The sequence below is a fragment of the Nilaparvata lugens genome, chromosome 3, assembly GCF_014356525.2.
Source record: "Nilaparvata lugens isolate BPH chromosome 3, ASM1435652v1, whole genome shotgun sequence".
In the NCBI taxonomy this organism is placed as follows: Eukaryota; Metazoa; Arthropoda; class Insecta; order Hemiptera; family Delphacidae; genus Nilaparvata; species Nilaparvata lugens.
Window position 1 is genome coordinate 71,365,027 of NC_052506.1, and position 23,432 is coordinate 71,388,458.

A 23,432-nucleotide genomic window follows, 5' to 3' on the forward strand; every position below is an offset into this window, starting at 1 on the left:
AAATTTTCGTACTTGATAGATACTTGGAATCATGAGAAAATCTGAAAAAGAAATATTATTGTTTGCTTGTTCATCTAAGTCATCATCGATCGTGTACAGCTTATGAGAAAAATGTCGTATTCAATTAATGCATGGAAACATGAGAGAATTTTGAAATATCATAGATAATTATAAAATATCATAGAGGGGGTATTTTCCCCCTCTTTCTTCCAGCACACATCATTTTAGCAATATTGTCTTTTAATGTGTTGATATCAATGTTACTGTTATTGTTATTGTTTTATTGTATATTGCTTTTACTCATTGTATTTTTGTGTGTTGTGAATAAATAAATAGAAAAAATTTAAAAAGAAAAATTGAAATTATTTTTGCTTCTTCATCCAAGTTATCATTGATGGAGTACAACTCTATTTGTATACGGATCTATCAATATTGATTTGATTTGACCTTGAGAGGTTGTGAATGAAAGTCGTACATAATTTCGCTCCTGGGTTTTGGAAGATTTTGTGTTATAAATAGTCACGGATAAGTACAAATTTTGTGTTTATTCCATTAGTATTTGTTTCTTGATCACGTTTTATCATTTTGTTTTAGATTTTAATTCTTGATTCTATTTTAAATAAGCCAAACACCGTTTAGAGGTTAGTTTGAGGTTAGGTTTTCGAGATTTAAAAATAAACATAGATAGTTTACTTGACTAAAATTATAACAAAATTAAAATCCTATCATTTATAAATCAATTATTATTATTGCAAGTAATATAATTTCTTAGATAGGAAGATGAGCTCAAGTAGAACACCGAAGGTTAATAATAGGGAATGTAAACATAGCGGGAGTACTTACGCGTTCCCAAAACCAAAATTCAAAAACGCCAAAACCAAAAACCCCAGTTCTTCAAACTACTTTAGCCGAAAAAGTTGCTCAACTACAAAGTAGCCACACTAATTTAAAAAACCAATTAGAAGTAACTCTAAAAACGTCTGAGGAAGAAAGGTTAGGGATGGTAGAAGAAATTAAATCTTTGGAACTGATTATAAAATTACAAGATGAAGACCATAAAAAAGAAATACTAAATCTAAAAAATCAATGTAGTCTAATGTCGGAGGAAATAAAGAAACTAAAATCTAAATTTGATAATACTAAATGTATGATAGAACCTCCGTCCAAATGCAAAAAAATAGAATCTAACCTAAATGATGGGAAATGCTCTGAAAATGGTCAAAATAAAACGTACAGTGAGGTTTTGGAGACAGCAACCAAAAATATAGCTGAGGGAAATAAAGATAGGAAAGGGAGAGTTCTGCTACTGACGTCCAGTCATGGACGTGATTGCAGTGATCTCCTTGATAAAAGATTAAAAAATAAATTTGATGTCCAATGTTTTTTCAAGCCAAGTGCATCAATTAATGCAGTTGTAGAGTCAGCTAGGGAACAAACTAAAGACTTTGATGAAAATGACTATCTAATTGTACAGGGGGCTCAAATAATATAAATGAACCTAACTTGAATCATCTTCCTCAAGTAACAGAAAAAATCAAGGAAATTGTGCCACTCAGCAAAAAAACAAACTTAATAATAAGTACTATTCCTAATAGGTTTGATAGGCCAGAATTAAATGAAGCAATCAATTCGACAAACAAATCAATCCAGAATACAATCAACAGCCTAAAAAATAAGAATTCTAAACAACTGGGGATTTGTTCTCTAAATGAAAGGCTGAAAAGACATAACTTCACTAATCATGGGTTGCATATAAATCGATCTGGCAAAGTAATCTTTTGTAATAGATTGGCAGAGCTGATTGAAAGCCGTTTGCAATCCTCTGGTTTAAAAACAGTCAAAAAAACAAATAACGATTTTTTAGTAAATTGGCTCAAAACAGCGAAAGGGAAATAGCTACAAATGCTAGAGATAGAGTAGCACAAGATGGTAAGGTTTTTAGTATTTATCATCAAAATATTCAGTATCTTCGCAACAAAATTGACAGATTAGAAGTATTTCTTAAACAGGAGGATCCTGACATTGTTATTTTCACAGAGCATGGCTTAAAAATAAAGGAAATAAATCAAGTTAGGATTCCAGGCTATTCACTGAGATCAGAATTTTGTAGAATAGCTCATAGAAGTGGTGGTGTATGTATATTCACTAGCAATGCTAAACATACCCAAACTTATGAACTGGATTTTGTTAAGAGATTTTCTGTTGAGATGGATTTAGAGGTGACAGGACTAAGGTTAAAAATTGATGATCGATTCGAGGTAGCAGTGTTAGGTATCTATAGGTCACCAAATGGAGACTGGCAAAAATTTTGTGAGCTGCTCCATACACTTTTGGAAATTACAACCGCTCGTCTCACAAATGTTATAGTAGTAGGAGATTTCAATACTGATTTTGCCAGGCAGGATAAAATGACAGAGGATATTAGAGATATTATTAATATGAATAATTTAGAAATTAAGGTCCACGAATATACAAGAGTAACTCGAACTTCACAGACAATTATTGATAATATCCTCACAAATATAGAAGGTTGTAATGTCAGGTTAGGTAGCTCAGATCTATCAGATCATAACTATCAAATTTTAGATGTTAAGTTGCAGGGCCAGAATCCAAGCAGAAAAAAACTTTTGTGAAAGAAATTCAGCAATATGAGCAAGGAAATATAAATTGTTTGAAGCAGGAACTGCTTCAAGAAAATTGGAGTAGTGTTTATAACAGTTGTAACCTAAATTACAAATATAAGCAATTCATTGATACTCTAAGATTTCACATTAGTGTATGCTGTCCGATAAAAAAAGTCAAAGTAAAAAGTAAATTAAACAAAGTAGATGAATGGATAACTGAAGATATTCTTACTCAAAGAAATATTGTTAGGGAAGCTTATGAGGAATTTAAATTAGTGAGGGATGTTCCGAGTGAGGTCAAATACAAATGTCTAAAGAAAAACTATGCAAAAGAAGTGAGGAAAGCTAAGTGTAAGAAAACAGCTGAAATATTAACAACTAGTACCAATTTTAACTCTGCTGTTTGGGAGGTAATTGATAGAAATAGGAGAGCAGCTCAAAAAGATACAGTTACTAATGTCCCTAGGATAATCGATGAACATGGAAATTATATGGATGATAGTATAGACATTTGTAACTTTTTCAATAAATATTATCAACAGGTTGCATATAATCTCCAAAAGTCACTGAACACTAATACTTATAATACAACTACATTAAATGCTGAGCCAATTGAAAAGGTATTTAAATTTCATCCATTATCAAGAGATGAGTTGTCAAGAATAATAAAAAATTTGAATAACAAAAAAACAGTAGGATTGGATGGGGTCTCAAGCAAAATTTTAAAAGAATGTGAAAATGAATTACTGGACCCTTTATTGCATCTCCTTAATACTTCACTAGAGCAGGGTATTTTTCCTGATGATCTGAAACAAGGAAAAATTTTGCCAATTTTCAAGGGCGGTGATTCTGAAAGAGTTGAAAATTATAGACCCATTAGTATTCTAAATGTAATAAGTAAAATTTTTGAAAGAGTAGTTTTGAATAGGTTATTGATGCACCTGGAAGAAATTAATTTCATATGTGATGAACAGCATGGGTTCCAGAAAGGGAAATCTACTAAGACTGCAATAGTATCCCTTGTTGAAAGACTAATAGATATAATAGATTCAGGTGAGAAGGCAGCCGCAATATTTCTTGATTTATCCAAAGCTTTTGATTGTGTGAACCATAGAATATTATTGGAAATACTAAAAACTGTAGGTGTGAATGGTATAGAACTAAAATGGTTTGAATCATATCTCATAGGTAGAAACCAGTGTGTTGAGCTTACCAAGGTGGATGGGAATGAAATAGTAAAAATTAAATCTGCAAAACTGGAGGTCCAGGCTGGAGTACCTCAAGGCTCAATTCTGGGTCCCTTACTGTTTCTGTTGTATGTGAACCAATTACCAAAAGAGTTAAAAGATCACAGAGCTCTGTTGTTTGCTGATGACACATCGCTTATCTTTAACAATTATTTATTAGATAGTCTAGAAATAAATGCTTTTACTGGAGTACAGTCAATTGTCCAATTCTTGAAGCAAAGGCAATTAACAATAAATAGTAAGAAATGTCAATTCCTACAATTCAAAAGTAAATATAATTCAGTAGAGGATAGAGAAATAAATGTGTTTGTAGAGGAAAATGAATTAGACCAAGAAGAGAAAGTAGCATTCTTGGGAATTTTATTGGACAGGAAATTAACATGGCATCCTTACATTGAGAGGATATGTAATAAGATATCATCTGGGGTATTTATCCTGCGGCAGCTTGCTAGGCTGAATGATAAAAAACTACTGTTAACTGCTTACCATGGACTTATACTATCTCATATTAGGTATGCTATTTTAGTATGGGGTAATTCATCTCAACAAAATATGGACAGAGTGTTTAAGATTCAAAAGAAGGCACTCAGATGTATAGAGAAAGTGAATAGGTTAGACTCTTGTAGGCCTTTATTTAAAAAGCTTGGTCTATTAACTGTGCCATCTTTGTATGTATATGAAGTTGTAATGCATGTGAAAACGAGTGGTGTGATTCAGATGTTCATGAGTATAATACGCGAAACAGAGCAGATTATCATATAATGGGTCAAAATAGTAGGTTATTTGAACAAAAACCAGATTATATTGGTAGGAAATTTTATAACAAGCTACCTCAAATCTTGAAAAGTAATGATGATTTGAAGATTTTCAAAAAACAAATGAAAAAATATTTAGTTGATAAAGCTTTTTATAGTGTACAAGAATTCCTTTCAAACCTAAACTAGGTTGAACTACTTAGTGTTAGAATTATTATGTAATAACATGACTTGTCTTATACTCCATGACTGGAGTCTTTAGGACGTAATCTAAAAAAAAAAAAAAAAAAAAAAAAAAAAAAAAAAATATCACCTCCACAATTTTGACGCAGAGCGAAGATTTACCAAGATAGCAAGTACCTATGATATGAAAAATGCTGGGAATGTAGCCTTAACTAGGACATGAGAAATCAATGTTCAATTGGGTCTTTGAAATTTGCTTGGATATTTCAATTCTAAATTTTTTTCAGGAAGTAAGATCTATTCCTTAATCAAATCTAAGAATGAATTTGAGAAGAGATCGTGAAATTAAATCGCAATTGATGAGATGAGAAAGTTATCTGAAATTGAAATTATGATATTTTATTATCACTTCTCAATCCTATTATATTAAGCGTGCAATTTCTGTATATATTTTCGAATTTGGTTATTTATATTTATTTTTTTATATTTGATTATTAATATTTATTTATGTCCAACGGATCTCGAGAACGGCTCTAACAATTTTCACAAAATTTGGAACATAGTAGGTTTATGATATAAAAATTCGATTGCACTAGGTCTCATCCATGGGAAAACTCGCTGAACAACATTAGAAGGACAATCCTTGGCAGAAACAGCTGAGACTTTATCAATAAATAACAATAACGAGCGAAGCTCGGTGCCCCGGTATTCGTTTATTATTCGTAAATATATTATAAAAAACTGTTTTTCTATTCATCAAGGATTACAAAAGGCAGGAAATATTCACATATCCATGGTTTTTCCGTTTTTTAATCGTATTATTATATGATTCTATCTTATATTGCGGAGACAATCTCATTACAATTCTCGCTGTAATGAATTATATTCTTAATCTATGGAGAAGCCACCAGAACTGTATTTACGGTAGCCTTTGAGTTAGCTTGGAGACAATTGGTTTGAAGAGTTACAACTTGTGGAATTATATTCAATTGAGTAGTATTACCTTTGGAAGCTAAAGCCTCATAACGATATTATAATAACAGAGATGAAACGTCTGAGTCAATGAAGGCGCGTGAAGTTTGAAGTTCATCTGTGGTAACCTTCCGGTCTCCGGTGTGCCACTGTCTTTGTTCCCATTCCATTGTTATCATCGCTACCTAAACCCTTGACAACTTCGACTCCAGCAGCCCGTCACAATCACACTCAAAGACGCCGCAAAACTTGAGCAACAACTCAACTACTAATGTAATAATAGTCGGCGATAGTGGATCTAGTCTAGTAATAATAGTTCATCAGCAATATCGAATTGGATTCTTGGTCCCAAACAATTATTCAACTGGTGGGAAGTTGGCTCAAACTTAAGGGGTGTTCCATGATTGAGTAAGGAATCAAAATGTCAGGAATATAACTTTTCGAATATTAGGGTATGGTAAAGGTGTGCTAATGCTACCCCACTGGAGATTACTACTTGCCAATTCTTATATCAAATAATTATAGTGAGTTTCACTTCGAAGCATTTATTATTATAAACTAGTAGGTAACCCGTCCACCGCAAGTATCTGATTGAAAACTTGACAAACTGGACCTACTGACATCTTGAAGAATTTAAAATAGGCCTATAACCATCCACGGTAAATTAAAAATCTATATGCAAAATTTCAAGTTAATGACTTGAATAGTTCATACATGATGATGTACTACGAGGAGTACATGAGGAGTACACGTACTCCTGTACGTGTATAAGCCAATTCTTTTCTTTATTATATTATCGACTAGATAACATCAATGCTTGTCATTGATTAACCATGCTGAAGATTTGGTAGTGAATGTCTTTATAATAATTGGGACCAAGACATTATGAGTGGAAAGTTCGGTGATGAAACAAAAAATGCTTCTCTTATCATTACCACAGATAAAATAAGTCCTATACTATCTAAGCTATTATCATTACTATTGTCATTACTATCTAAGCTCTTTCAAGGCATCCGAATCTTGATAGAATTTTCTAGTGATAGCCCATGATAATTTCCAACTTGAAAAATCAGGATGAAGCAAAACAATAAACGTTGGAATAGCAGAGAGAATATAAGTGCATCCCACTACTTTACACTTAGCAGTGACGTCTCAATTTGGAAACTTTCCAAAAAGCTTGCTATCAACACAAATACAGTGCAAATGAAATCCAGAATAACACTAGAGTTACATAACGGAACAATTTTTCAAAATATACAGTGAAACTTTGCAGTAGAAGAAAGCAAAAAGTATGAACGTATGTAATATTATGGCTCCGGTCCTGTTTGGCTTCAATTCACCAACAATTGAATAATCCAGCTGTGAGAGAATCTCTATGAAACTGGGAAATACTCGGATAGACAACATGACAAGAATCTGGTGCCAAAATAACCAACTTAATGAATGATACTATCATTCAAAAAGTTCACAAAGTAATATTCTATTCCTCCCATTGATGAGTGGATACAAAATTATACTTAATATTCAATAAATCACTTTAGACAGGTCTCAGCAATATTGTTTGCTATTGAATAGACTGTTCATTGAGGGCGTCTATAATATGGGTGAAACGCCTCAGGGCTGAATCTGTCGTAGTCATTACACCCTGCATAGTAATCAAAATAATTGAATTCCCCCTAATGAATGACTAGGATCTCCGTTGAATGTTCCATCAGCTCACTAATTTCTAATCTGACGCTCCATAGAGCCAATGTATTCAGTAACACTGTAATCTACACCAATTTGTCTTTGGAAACAAGAGTCGGATTTTTGCCAACGTACTAGGATGAGGATGAAGAATCACCTCCTTGCTAAGCATCAATTAACTCCCACTGGAAATAATATTATGTGTCAAGTTCAAGTTTTATAAGCTGTGATTAGATAGAAACTTCAAAAATCAGTTTACAGAGAATAATATCATTATACAGATAAGAGAATAATATTCATAATCAGTTATTTTTAGATAGAAGCCACCAAAATAGTTCTACAGATTACAGGAAATAATATTATTTAAAACATTCTACAAATTGAAAAGTTACTGACGTACCAAACAGCTTTATTTTCAATTGATTCATTAACACTATGTTTCATCATAACCTGACATTTCAAAATAGCTTTATTGAATTTTGTCCAGCTCCGGCAACCTTTTTGTTAATTTCGCTTCAGTTACTGACAGGCTTTTCTATAGAGATGCTTACTGCATCCGCTTTTTGGGTCTGATTTTAATTGATTCTCGTTAATATTATTATTGAGGAGGTTGGTAGTACAATACTCGCAGTCAGCAGACAACTTTTACGGTTGCGGTCCAACTATAATGACGTCAATAAGAGCCTAATCATGAATTCATCATTATAATAAATCGACTGTATGATACTTGTTTTAATCTCGACTCATGAATGGCAGGAAACTACTACCATAGCCACCTCTAATGTATTAGAGGTGGCTATGCTACTACCCGTCATTACTACTCATAGGAGAATGATTACTTCAAACTATACTTTATCTAACCATAAATCTTTTTTATGCTAGTCTACTGATTACTGTAGGATTCACATTGAATAATAGACATGAATTGTCAAACAATTTTGTAAAAAGAATCAAATTATTAGGATTACAAATAGATTACCATCTGAATTGGAGTGATCATATTGATTTACTGTGCAGAAAGTTATCAAAGTCTATATATTTGTTGAAGACTCTAAAATATCATGTTCCATTCAACTATGTTTTAAATGTGTATTATGCTTTGTTTCATTCCCACTTAATTACAGTGTTATTCTCAGTCTAATAATTAATGACAATCTAATAATGGCAAATGATTGAAAAGTCTTATTCCCACATTAAAATGGCTTCTCGAAGTCCTTGATAGCCTTACTTGAGGAATATTTACATTTCTATAGCTCCTCGTATTATGATTGTGCACATTAATATTACAATCAAGGTTTCTTTCCTTCAATTTTTATATAATATTGATTGTAATATTAATGTGCACAATCATAATACGAGTAAATACTCCTAAAGTAAGGCTATCAAGGACTCCGAGAAGCCATTTTAATGTGGGAATAAGACTTTTCAATCATTTGCCATCATATGTCAGAGATCTACCTTATCCTAGTTTCAGAAAGGCAATAAACAAATTCCTAAGTGACAACCCATTTCATAGTTTGACTGAATTTTATGAAAACTCCTTCAATTAATGTTTGTCTTATAAAATACTGTATTATACTAGTATGTGTATAAGATTATATTTTTGTTATTTATGAGTTACCTAGATGGTATAAATTTGTATGAGTAAGTCTCCACCCAAATTATAAATGTAATGTTTCTTTTAAATACTCTGACATTGTCTAATGCAATTTTGTAATTGTTCTTTGACAAAAATAAATTATTTATTTATATTTATAAATAATGTGGGAAAATCAATATCCTGAATGGAGGGGTCTAGAAGACGCGTACCCTTTCGAGAAACTACCTGGGAGATACTTCAAGCGATTCATGAATGATAACATTGGGGAATAAAATTAATTGATACTGTATATAGAACTGTGCTGAATCTTGCAAGTTAGAAGTGTGATGATTTTAGATCTGCTGTCTCCTTCCATAAATAAATTATGTGTGATATTTGACATGAAACCTTGGCCAGAATGTTTAGTAAACCCAACCCGATTTGTATCGATAACTAATCTTTGAAAAAATAATAAAGCGGACTCACATATTTTACAAAATTCATGTTCATTGAATGTATTAACTTTTAAAATGTACGATAATTGAATTTGTACTCACATTCATCGTGATCCTTGGCGGTGACAGTAAGTACCGTATGTTGGATGTCTTCATTTTCGTCGACCTCCGCCTCATACAGCGCCTTGTCAAAGTACGGTGGATTGTCATTCTTGTCCGCAATGCCAATACGAATGAATTTTGTCACTGGAAAAGATCAGACAAAGCAACAATCAGTGTTGAGTACATTCCACAAAAAATGATATAATCAATGGAAAAAGCTTCTATTTGAAACAACTCCATGAAAAATTCAATCAAAACATTCAGGTTGTGGACGACTATTGAAAACATTTGAGTCTTGATATCAATGCACAAACCCAAAGTTAGTAGACAGTTAGTTCTGTCTACTAACGTTGGCACAAACCGACTTCTGAATGAGCTAACCTTTTGAACTCAAATCGTCGGGAGGAAAGTCATGATTCTCGTGCTGATTGATTTTTGTGAGTTGTAAGTGATAGAAATTAAAACAGTCATATTATTCACCAAATATAGCTAACATAACTTACATAACCTAGGATGGAATCCCAGTCCTGAGACTATGCAATATTTTCATCATGTTTCAAGTGTTATAAAGATGATGAGAGTTAGTAGCCTATATTAGACAGTTCAAGGAAGAATTTTTGCGCAATCCGCGAGAAATAAGGAAAAATTTTTGCGCAAATCCCCCTCCCCCTCCCCCCTCCCCCTCTGCGCATGCGCCCCCCTCTCCTCCCCCCTCTCCTTCTCCCTCTCCTTCTCCTTCTCCTCTCCCTCTCCCTCTCCTTCTCCCTCTCCCTCTCCTTCTCCTTCTCCTTCTCCCTCTCCCTCTCCCTCTCCTTCTCCCTCTCCTTCTCCCTCTCCCTCTCCTTCTCCCTCTCCCTCTCCTTCTCCCTCTCCTTCTCCTTCTCCCTCTCCCTCTCCTTCTCCCTCTCCTTCTCCCTCTCCCTCTCCTTCTCCCTCTCCCTCTCCTTCTCCCTCTCCTTCTCCCTCTCCTTCTCCCTCTCCCTCTCCTTCTCCCTCTCCCTCTCCTTCTCCCTCTCCCTCTCCTTCTCCCTCTCCCTCTCCCTCTCCCTCTCCTTCTCCCTCTCCCTCTCCTTCTCCCTCTCCCTCTCCTTCTCCCTCTCCTTCTCCCTCTCCCTCTCCCTCTCCTTCTCCCTCTCCTTCTCCCTCTCCTTCTCCCTCTCCTTCTCCCTCTCCTTCTCCCTCTCCGTCTCCTTCTCCCTCTCCCTCTCCCTCTCCCTCTCCTTCTCCCTCTCCCTCTCCTTCTCCCTCTCCTTCTCCTTCTCCCTCTCCCTCTCCTTCTCCCTCTCCTTCTCCCTCTCCCTCTCCTTCTCCCTCTCCCTCTCCCTCTCCCTCTCCTTCTCCCTCTCCCTCTCCTTCTCCTTCTCCCTCTCCCTCTCCCTCTCCTTCTCCCTCTCCTTCTCCCTCTCCCTCTCCCTCTCCCTCTCCTTCTCCTTCTCCCTCTCCTTCTCCCTCTCCCTCTCCCTCTCCCTCTCCTTCTCCCTCTCCCTCTCCTTCTCCCTCTCCCTCTCCTTCTCCCTCTCCCTCTCCTTCTCCCTCTCCCTCTCCTTCTCCCTCTCCCTCTCCTTCTCCCTCTCCCTCTCCTTCTCCCTCTCCCTCTCCTTCTCCCTCTCCCTCTCCTTCTCCCTCTCCCTCTCCCTCTCCCTCTCCTTCTCCCTCTCCCTCTCCTTCTCCCTCTCCCTCTCCCTCTCCCTCTCCCTCTCCCTCTCCTTCTCCCTCTCCCTCTCCCTCTCCCTCTCCTTCTCCCTCTCCCTCTCCCTCTCCCTCTCCTTCTCCCTCTCCCTCTCCTTCTCCCTCTCCCTCTCCTTCTCCCTCTCCCTCTCCCTCTCCCTCTCCCTCTCCCTCTCCTTCTCCCTCTCCCTCTCCCTCTCCTTCTCCCTCTCCCTCTCCTTCTCCCTCTCCCTCTCCTTCTCCCTCTCCCTCTCCCTCTCCCTCTCCCTCTCCCTCTCCTTCTCCCTCTCCCTCTCCCTCTCCTTCTCCCTCTCCCTCTCCTTCTCCCTCTCCCTCTCCCTCTCCTTCTCCCTCTCCCTCTCCTTCTCCCTCTCCCTCTCCCTCTCCCTCTCCCTCTCCTTCTCCCTCTCCCTCTCCTTCTCCCTCTCCCTCTCCTTCTCCCTCTCCCTCTCCTTCTCCCTCTCCCTCTCCCTCTCCTTCTCCCTCTCCCTCTCCCTCTCCCTCTCCCTCTCCTTCTCCCTCTCCCTCTCCTTCTCCCTCTCCCTCTCCTTCTCCCTCTCCCTCTCCCTCTCCCTCTCCCTCTCCTTCTCCCTCTCCCTCTCCCTCTCCTTCTCCCTCTCCCTCTCCCTCTCCTTCTCCCTCTCCCTCTCCCTCTCCTTCTCCCTCTCCCTCTCCCTCTCCCTCTCCTTCTCCCTCTCCCTCTCCTTCTCCCTCTCCCTCTCCTTCTCCCTCTCCCTCTCCTTCTCCCTCTCCCTCTCCCTCTCCCTCTCCCTCTCCTTCTCCCTCTCCCTCTCCCTCTCCTTCTCCCTCTCCCTCTCCTTCTCCCTCTCCCTCTCCCTCTCCCTCTCCTTCTCCCTCTCCCTCTCCCTCTCCCTCTCCCTCTCCTTCTCCCTCTCCCTCTCCCTCTCCCTCTCCTTCTCCCTCTCCCTCTCCTTCTCCCTCTCCCTCTCCCTCTCCTTCTCCCTCTCCCTCTCCCTCTCCTTCTCCCTCTCCCTCTCCCTCTCCCTCTCCCTCTCCTTCTCCCTCTCCCTCTCCCTCTCCCTCTCCCTCTCCCTCTCCTTCTCCCTCTCCCTCTCCCTCTCCCTCTCCTTCTCCCTCTCCCTCTCCCTCTCCCTCTCCTTCTCCCTCTCCCTCTCCTTCTCCCTCTCCCTCTCCCTCTCCTTCTCCCTCTCCCTCTCCTTCTCCCTCTCCCTCTCCTTCTCCCTCTCCCTCTCCCTCTCCTTCTCCCTCTCCCTCTCCTTCTCCCTCTCCCTCTCCCTCTCCTTCTCCCTCTCCCTCTCCTTCTCCCTCTCCCTCTCCTTCTCCCTCTCCCTCTCCCTCTCCTTCTCCCTCTCCCTCTCCCTCTCCCTCTCCCTCTCCCTCTCCTTCTCCCTCTCCCTCTCCTTCTCCCTCTCCCTCTCCTTCTCCCTCTCCCTCTCCCTCTCCCTCTCCCTCTCCCTCTCCTTCTCCCTCTCCCTCTCCCTCTCCTTCTCCCTCTCCCTCTCCCTCTCCTTCTCCCTCTCCCTCTCCCTCTCCCTCTCCTTCTCCCTCTCCCTCTCCTTCTCCCTCTCCCTCTCCTTCTCCCTCTCCCTCTCCCTCTCCCTCTCCTTCTCCCTCTCCCTCTCCCTCTCCTTCTCCCTCTCCCTCTCCCTCTCCCTCTCCTTCTCCCTCTCCCTCTCCCTCTCCTTCTCCCTCTCCCTCTCCTTCTCCCTCTCCCTCTCCTTCTCCCTCTCCCTCTCCTTCTCCCTCTCCCTCTCCCTCTCCTTCTCCCTCTCCCTCTCCTTCTCCCTCTCCCTCTCCCTCTCCCTCTCCTTCTCCCTCTCCCTCTCCCTCCTGGCATGTTGCCGTTTTCCTCTATTACGAAAGAGAAATCCAAAGTTCCTTTTTAATCCGTCATTCGTATACGAGCATATGCTTCTCTCCACGCAGCGATCTCTACATTACGAATGCTGAGTAAAGGATCATGTCGGTCTCTCCTTTGATCGGTCATACGCTACTGCCAGTTTAAGTGAATCCACCTCAGCAGCTATGCCTTAGTACATCGCTTCTCACAAGTAGCAGTTTGAGATTGCCAGATAGCCCCATGCGTTATCTTCTATTCTCGCTACTGCTTTTTCCTCTATTACGAAAGAGAAATCCAAAGTTCCTTTTTAATCCGTCATTCGTATACGAGCATATGCTTCTCTCCACGCAGCGATCTCTACATTACGAATGCTGAGTAAAGGATCATGTCGGTCTCTCCTTTGATCGGTCATACGCTACTGCCAGTTTAAGTGAATCCACCTCAGCAGCTATGCCTTAGTACATCGCTTCTCACAAGTAGCAGTTTGAGATTGCCAGATAGCCCCATGCGTTATCTTCTATTCTCGCTACTGCTTTTTCCTCTATTACGAAAGAGAAATCCAAAGTTCCTTTTTAATCCGTCATTCGTATACGAGCATATGCTTCTCTCCACGCAGCGATCTCTACATTACGAATGCTGAGTAAAGGATCATGTCGGTCTCTCCTTTGATCGGTCATACGCTACTGCCAGTTTAAGTGAATCCACCTCAGCAGCTATGCCTTAGTACATCGCTTCTCACAAGTAGCAGTTTGAGATTGCCAGATAGCCCCATGCGTTATCTCCTATTCTCAAATCACCATATTTCTAAATTCCTTTTTTGCTATTATGAACAACGAAATAAGCTATTTTGAACCATCTCTTATCACTGAAAATCCAATGTTGCCGGTTCACACACCTAGCAATGAGATTTCGCTACAACTCTTCACATTCCTGCAATATCAATTATAATTATTCCACTGTCACCAATCATTAATACTGCTGGCTTTTCTATGATTGAGATAACTACGATAATAAATACAATTGCTGTAGATTGAAGATTCCTACAGCATTCCCTGTTATGACATGTTCTGTATTTTATTTTACTGAGTAGGCTCAATCCAGAAATTACTTGAACAGAAATAAACGAGTTACGATTTTACTTCTCAACAACCATTAATGATAATGTAGATGACAAGATTTTTTAACAACAGAGTTTTAGCTGGTTCTATCTAGTTTTCAAACCCTGTGTCAACGCTACATAAATTCGTTCAAGAAAATATTTATCGTAACTACATTAATGCATCAAACTCTCAAGAGACCGATGCATTTTTTCAACATCGAGTTCAATGCATTACTTTCAAGTATAAATAAAAGTGCCTATAGGCTCCTGACAAGAGACAACTATTATTTGATAAATTAATATCATTGATGTCACCAAAATTGTGCATCAGAGTTGAAGCAAAATTAGATGAAGTTGCACTGATGTAAAGATGTAGAAAGTACTTGAAGGTGATTGTTAAAAATGAAAGCTATTGATATAGTTATATTTGAGTAATTATGCAAGTAGGTATTTAGATAAGTGTAAGACACTCTTGATGTATCCCTTCCAAGTCAAATGAACGTCGTGATTCAGATTAAGTTGGTGAAAGCACAAGTGGCTATTGTTGAGAGAAGCAAAGCGATTATTTGATTTCAGGTGATATGCATATTTTTTTTTTTGAAAACCACAGAGATATTCGGGGAACAGCAACTAGCAGAATTTTAAAATACAAATTTGAGAGAGAGAAACTCTCTTCGATCGTAGTGACTTGTGATCACAATCACTTGGGAGATTTGTCTATCAAGAGGAATAATTTGTCTCAAATGCTATAAGGAACATAGATTCTCTATCAATTGAGTTTCTGTCACAAGCAAGGAAAAACTTTTATGGAATACTGTAATAACACCGCAATGCTGGAAAATTAAGATTACAATATGATGAAAGTAAGATTCAAGCAATCTTTTTGGTACGAATTTTTTGTTGTTAGCATCCTTTGTTAAACAATAAATACGTGTAGAGATTTGGTTAGTTATGAGTTAGTTCTATGTCTAGTTAGATGTACACTTTCAACATGAATTAGATTACAGTTCTCCAGATAAGTATGAATAGCTTTTTTCATCTCACTACTCTCAACCCACAAAGTTAGAGTGAAAAAACACTATAATTTCATTGGCTTCAGCTGTTGTGCAATATTCTCACTCACAGTGTTGGATAATTTCTTCATTTTGGAGGAAAGTGTGATATTTCATAGTTTCTCAAGAAACAACAGAACACCAGTCTCTCCTTGTTTTAACTGTTATTTATTCTTCACTTGTCGTTTTCACTCAGCTAACAAATAATATTAGTTGAATGACATATAACCTATAGGAAAATTTCAATGCAAAACCTGCGGATTACCGAATCTTGAATGATTTTGCTTCTTCCTTTATCAGAAATATTAGGAAAACTATACATTTATGTTGACTCAGTGCATAAATTCAACCTTGAATATGCAAGTATATTATCTGAAAGATTACAGAAACATGATACATAACAAATAGACAGAAAACTTTTCTGTGTAATTACAAATATTACTAGTCTATTACTCACAGCCTTTGCTCACCTCTCAACTGAACATCTAAAACTGAGTTTTTTTTTTTCATCATGATAACATGAGAAGCAGAGTTAGAGTGGAGGATAAGGAGGAGGATGTGGAGGAGGAGGAGCACACATCAAATCAAAGGTTAGTTATTTGATGAAACTATTTGATAAATTATACTAATAGATCTGTTCACATTACAAGAGTTGGAAATTACTGATTCAGTTAATAGTTATTACTTGCATATTAACTTGTTGAATCACTGTTTGATTCTGTAATATGAAAGCAAGAAATAATAATACTCACTTTGAGATTCCATGTACTGGTAAAACATATGCAAGTGTAGTGAGAGTCAACCTTGGAAGATATGCTCAAATTATTCTCTCAGTCAGATCTTAAGTCAGCATCATGAAGCTCTAAGAACCCAATTCAACTTATACTGACAGATTAAATCCCAGTCTAGTATAGATAAGAAACTCTTTTGTAGATGTGCTAAAACCCTATTACTCTTTAAGTTTCTCGTTCTAGAGTTAGTTGCAAGGATGTTTTCAAATATTCTTTCCAAATTCATGTTAATGCATAACAATATTAGCTACAACTATTGACAACTGCTTTTTTCATATGCACTTCAAAAAAATATTTTCTCAGTCTATATTATGTAAATTCATTTGTAATTGTATATAAGTGTAAAAATATATATATATAGGGTGACACAAGAATAACTGTACAACTGCACTGTATAACTGTACTGTATATACAGGTTACGAAATACATGTTTCACACATCTTCACGTCTGAACTACTGAACTGATTAACTGGAAATTTTGCATGAAGATTCTTAATTTACTGAGGATGGTTATTGGCTAATATTTTAATTAATCAATTGAAAACAATGTCAATCAAATGAAAAGAATCTATTCGTGCTTTCAACTGCCCTTGCGAAGCACGGGTAACTCCTGCTCGTAGTTAATAAACATTTCCAGGATCACTCTCCTAGGCTTATTTTCCTAGGAAGATTGTCATTTCCTAATTCTATGTCTATTCCTATGCTCAAAAGGATTCCTATCTTCAAAATGATTTTTTCAAGTTCATACTAGAATTTGGAAGAATTGAGATTTAATAGAAACATTTGAAAGAAAGTCAACATTTTCAAACATGAAGAAAGCTGAAATCACCAAGCATTCTTTTCTCAGTAGAGGAAGTAAACGATTCAAGTCTTCAAGATAAGAAGGAAGAAGCCATCTGGCTTTAATATGGTTCACATTATTATAAACGCTATTTGAAAGGAAAGAAGCTGATAAGATAGACACGCTGAATAAGATGCTTGTTTATGTAAAAGCTTCATCCATCTTGAAGCTATATGCTATCTGAATGAATAAACATTTACATTTTACTTTAAATTTCACTATTCATTTTCTTCAAATAAAACTTCTCTTTCTCTTTAATTATCAATATTCTGTTCGCTTTTATTGACCGAGCGAAGTGAGGTATAAGATTCAAGTCGACGGTTTCGCATTTCTCTTAATGTTTAAATGTTTATATGTTGCGCATTTACGGCGAAACGCGCTAATAGATTTTCATGAAATTTGACAGGTATGTTCCTTTTTTAATTGCGCGCCGACGTATATACAAGGTTTTTGGGAATTTTGCATTTCAAGGATGATATAAAAGGAAAAAGGAGCCTTCTTCATACGCCAATATTAGAGTAAAATTCAGACTATAGAATTATTCATCATAAATCAGCTGACAAGTGATTACACAGATGTGTGGAGAAGCCAGTCTATTACTGTATTTCTATAATGTCTATAGTTTCAATCACAGTATATAGAAGAAGAAATATCTAAATACCGTGGTTTCAATCAGGTACTTGTGGATGAGAATACTGTGTGAGGTCTACTGTTCACAGAACTACTAGTTCTATTCCAAAAGTGATGTACTTTTTCTTCTCTTCTTTCCAAACATATTCATCGTCTCCTGATCCTCTCTTCTTCTTCCTCTTTATCTTCATCATTTTCTTCTTCTTCTTCAAGAAGAATAAGAGGCACAGACAACTAGGCCAGAATAGAATTTACTAGTAACATTTGAAAGAAAGTCAACATTTTCAAACATGAAGAAAGCTGAAATCACCAAGCATTCTTTTCTCAGTAGAGGAAGTAAACGATTCAAGTCTTCAAGATAAGAAGGAAGAAGCCATCTGGCTTTAATATGGTTCACATTATTATAAACGCTATTTGAAAGGAAAGAAGCTGATAAGATAGACACGCTGAATAAGATGCTTGTTTATGTAAAAGCTTCATCCATCTTGAAGCTATATGCTATCTGAATGAATAAACATTTACATTTTACTTTAAATTTCACTATTCATTTTCTTCAAATAAAACTTCTCTTTCTCTTTAATTATCAATATTCTGTTCGCTTTTATTGACCGAGCGAAGTGAGGTATAAGATTCAAGTCGACGGTTTCGCATTTCTCTTAATGTTTAAATGTTTATATGTTGCGCATTTACGGCGAAACGCGCTAATAGATTTTCATGAAATTTGACAGGTATGTTCCTTTTTTAATTGCGCGCCGACGTATATACAAGGTTTTTGGGAATTTTGCATTTCAAGGATGATATAAAAGGAAAAAGGAGCCTTCTTCATACGCCAATATTAGAGTAAAATTCAGACTATAGAATTATTCATCATAAATCAGCTGACAAGTGATTACACAGATGTGTGGAGAAGCCAGTCTATTACTGTATTTCTATAATGTCTATAGTTTCAATCACAGTATATAGAAGAAGAAATATCTAAATACCGTGGTTTCAATCAGGTACTTGTGGATGAGAATACTGTGTGAGGTCTACTGTTCACAGAACTACTAGTTCTATTCCAAAAGTGATGTACTTTTTCTTCTCTTCTTTCCAAACATATTCATCGTCTCCTGATCCTCTCTTCTTCTTCCTCTTTATCTTCATCATTTTCTTCTTCTTCTTCAAGAAGAATAAGAGGCACAGACAACTAGGCCAGAATAGAATTTACTAGTAACAATAAATAATCTTGTAATGAATGGTGTTTAGACATGCAACTCCATTTTTACAAAATGCAGGCTTTTCTTTATTTGTAATCATGAGTTAACAATTGGTAATTGACTCAAACGTACAGAACATGATCTGATAAGCCACTGAACAATGAGCGAGGTCATGATGATGTATAGAGAGGCGTTTCCCAGAGATTGGAATGCAGACCACCTCCTCTCCACATCATCAGACAGATGTTCAAAAGAAGAACGAAATGAGAACCAATGTCAAATAATACTTCTAATATATTTTCAACAAATGTACATCATGATATTTACAATTGATTATTTTTCATCTAATATAGCTAGGTGTTGAAAACCCAATCCATTTCACTAACAGTCCTTTTTTATCACGTTTTAATATTTTTTCAATCAAATACACTTGTCTCTCCGTTTCGTTTAATTGCGTTTTTTTTTAATTTCTTCTGCATAAAACCGCCCACTAATTACTTCTCCGTTTAGATCTTGCAAGCTATACGTTACAGGTTGAGAAGGAAATATAGAGTGTAATCAGACTAAACCGCCTTCATATATTATTCTAACTTACAACTAATACATTTATTCCTTAAACCTCTACAAGTATTACAATTAATTTTCACATTCAAAGCTTTTAGTATTTAATAGTTTTATTCTCTCCTCAATTAACGAGTTCATCATAATCTCTGTAAAAAAGTTAAAGTTTGTACAACATCGCTGATTCGCCACACATTTTCATAATTTCAAATGTAAATCTTACACTATCAATGTTTTTATCTGTTAACCTATCATCAATGAAATAATACATTCGAATATTCAACCAACCTAATGAATTACAATAGCAAAATTCAGGAATTTCCTTTAATTCGCATCTTTGATGTCTATCAACTATATTCTTATTTATAATATAACATACGCTTATATGTTCTGACTTCTGTTCTTCACTTCTACCAGGTTTTATAAATGTTAAATATTCCTCAAACGTTAGTCCTTCTTTTCCGAAATTATTCAATTCTAATATTGTTTTGTCAATAAGTTCGAAATAACAACATCTATATTTTTTATCGATTTTATTCGAAAAATAGTTCTTATCAAATGAAATTGAATCCATCTCCAATCTGAAATTAAACAGAATATGCTATCAATCTTGTTCTAAGCCTGTCTCATCTGTAGAATCTCGTAAAAAATTCCAGATAAGTTTATTTAATTGTTCTTTTGTTAAATGTTTATTTTTTTCTGTTATAACCTTCTTAATTTTATCGATAGACTCTTTAAGATGACCACAATCACATCTGTATGAGCCTGGGATATTGCCATTCTCCCAGAATTTATCATATGATGTACCGTATAATTCACAAACTAAAATATGATTATAGTTATCACTATGCCAAACTCCTAATTTTTCATAATCTCTCACAAATGTTAAATATTGTAGATTTGTCCATCCTTTTTCTGCTAACTGGTCCAATAATTGGTGATGCGTCTCCAATAGTTCAGTTAGTTCACAACGATAACTTTGTATTCTCGCCATTTTTTCTAAAGAAACAGAATCATATTTACGTAATTCATTAAAATGCCTATTTATAATATACTAAGCTTATATATTCATCAAATGATTTCCGTTCGAGAGCACATATCTGAAAACATATTAAACTATAAGTTGGAATGATCAGCGTATATAATCAATTGTAAAATATTTACTTAGTTAGTAATTGACTCTTATCTATCCAAGACGGTTCACTAAAGTGTGATTTTCTAACTACAAATCATCATTTTTGTTTCCAAGGAGAATATAAAGAAGACTATAATGTGATAGCAGATAACAATAAAACTGTTGGGATTGATTGTTTGAGTTGGGCCAATAGCAAAACCTTTGAGCCTATTCAAGATAGCTTGTCACTCTTGAATGATAGTAGAAATTATTTCCAAAATGCTCCAATTTATTCTGTGTCCTTGGCTAAAATGTGGAGAAAACTGACAGATAATTTGAAAAATAGTTGTTGTTTGATCTATAATGATCTTCTACAGTATGTTTACTGGGGGTAATAGCAATACCAGCAAATTGAGTGGAGTACAAGTAAAGCTTCCCACTGACCCACAACATAGAAATAAAATAATATCCTATGTAATCTCTGCATTTAGCTTTAATCTACTACCTATTAATTATGTGGAAATTTTCGAGGATCCATCAAACAAAAATAATATCAGTTTCTCACAAAAGTGTGGAGAGTGGAGAGACTTTTTTCTCCAAGTCAACCACAGTTTTCTCTACCATATCCAAAGTTGTTGACCTAGATGAGTTGGGTCTTGTAGCAACAGGTAACTTAATACCACAAGTCTTAAGAAAACGGCCAAACATAACTTGTGAGCTTCCTCCATACCCTTGTCTCCTATCTCAGTGCTATCAGCCAAGAAGCGTAAGCTAGAACTGGATGAAATTGATCTAAAAACGGAGGAAAATTGAGTTTTTTGAAGCCACACAGTCATTTAGGGAACAGCATAAGCAGCTAGAAGAATTTTAAAATAGAAAATTTGAGAGGAACTTGGACCATTCACATTGGCGAAATTTTGAGCCTAGTGGAGTTTATAATGTGACTGCATTTGAGGAAGAATTTGAAAAGCCGAACATAGATTTGAATTATAAAATTAGAATCAAGCTAGATGTTTTATTCCCAGTAGGAATAAGGAAAGAGTTACTTTCTGTATTTGATTTGGGCATAGATATGCTTTGATGTATGTATAATAATTAAAAAATAAAGAAAATTATTGTGACAATCCTCATGACATTGAGCTCTCACCCCTTCTCCTGATTCCTCTCTCATTTTTTCTTTCCTGCTAAACGAGTGGAGGAGGAGGACAAAGGAGGAGGACAAAGGAGGAGGACAAAGGAGGAGAACGTCAATTTTTGTCCTCGGAGGGGAGGAGGAGGAGAACAATTGTCCTCCGAGGAGAGGAGGAGGAGAAAAATTTAAGTAAAAATGAACTTACATGTGTTGATTTGACGAAATGAAGCTCAGCTAGCACCTCGGCTATGATTTTCTAGATGCAGGTAAGGTTCCTTCACGAGAGCACAATTGCTTATGAGTAGTGAGGTGAGAAAATGCTGTGGAAAAACAATGTAACCAAACTGTAACACTAAATATATATTATAAAAATCAACACTTTCACAAAAATATGAGAATATAACAAAAATTTTCACTTACAATCAATAATGACCTCGAGCTAAAGCTCTGGGGAGTATCGGCAGTGTTCGCCAATTGTGATACACGCCTCCTTTGTGTTTCTATCTCACTCGTACAAGCATGCAACAGACAGAGAAACGACTTGCTATATAATCGCTTTTCTCAGTGGAAAATCATCATTCACGTTAGAGAGCTATCAGTACGCGCTTCTCGACACCATGGACAAGTCACACCGTGCATCCTCATCCTCATTCTTATTACCAGACAGCCCGCCTCCGGAGAGGGAGCTGAACTACTGGGAACAGCAGAAGCAGCAGAAGAAGCAGCAGAAAAGCCTCAGCTCAGCTACAACATCAGCTGTTGCCTCCACCTCTGGCGCCCCCTCCTCCTCAGCCTCAACCTCAGATCCCTTGAAGAAACAAGGGATCTTCGTCCAAGATGAGGATTCCAGCATCATCGTGGGAGACAGCAGCCCTCTCCCGCAAGCTACTTGGGCACCACGCCGAGCAGCGCTCACATCGGTACCCGCCCCCAAGCAGTCTGTCAAGAGGAGGCTGTTTGTCGACGATGAGGAGCCTGGCGTCCTCACTCAATCAAAGGTTAGCATACAAAAATATTATTATTGTAATGTACACAAAATCTTTATAAAATGTGAATCTTATAAATCTTTTGTGTGCATTTACTGATTCTTATACTGTGAGCGAAGACTGAGCTATCAAATTGTGCTATCAAAACAATCCGAACACAGATAAATTCTCACGATGGTTGATATACATGTTTACTAAATATGACGCATGAAACAATTCAATTATCTACCAATTTGAATTGAGTTCAAGTAATCGGAGAATTTCCGAGTTATTACTCACAGTTTTGAGTAGTGAATCTGTTGAGCAAGATCTCTCTCTTGTATGATTTTAAACCTGAAACAAATAAGAGTCTAATGAAATATTTTTCAACAGATATGAGTGTGAATAATACATTGATATTTGAATTATGAAAAATCCAATCATATGCATAAACTGTATGTTTTCTGCAATAACTTTGATGACAAATTACTTATTACTTATATGAAAAATCCAATCATATGCATAAACTGTTTGTGTGAAACAAAAATTGTTAAAAATTTGCATGAGTAATGAAACGTGAAATTCGAATAATTTTTTTATTATAAATCCAATCATATTATTCTGCAATAACTTTGATGACAAATTACTTATTACTTATATGAAAATTCCAATCATATGTTGATTGTAATGAACTGAAAAAATTTTTTCGATAATTGAGAGTTATGTCAGAGAATTTCCGAGTTATTACTCACAGTTTTGAGTAGTGAATCTGTTGAGCAAGATCTCTCTCTCTCTTGTATGATTTTAAACCTGAAACAAATAAGAGTCTAATGAAATATTTTTCAACAGATACGAGTGCAGCTACAGGAGTCGCAAGACAGCTCAATAATGTCTCTGTTACGGGAGACGGAGGAGGGGGAGGAGGAGGATGAATTGGACAGGGAGACAGACGACTTTA

The 23,432-nt window shown here is 36.8% G+C and overlaps 1 protein-coding gene across 1 annotated transcript in view; it reads right to left on the reverse strand.

Annotated features, from left to right (window-relative positions):
* LOC111046550 (neural-cadherin) overlaps positions 1 to 23,432 on the reverse strand; it is a 680,352-nt gene that overhangs the window by 181,774 nt on the left and 475,146 nt on the right. The window contains exon 18 of the mRNA XM_039422881.1: positions 9,604 to 9,747. Coding sequence (XP_039278815.1) covers positions 9,604 to 9,747 — 144 coding nt within the window. The remainder of the gene's footprint in view (positions 1 to 9,603; positions 9,748 to 23,432) is intronic.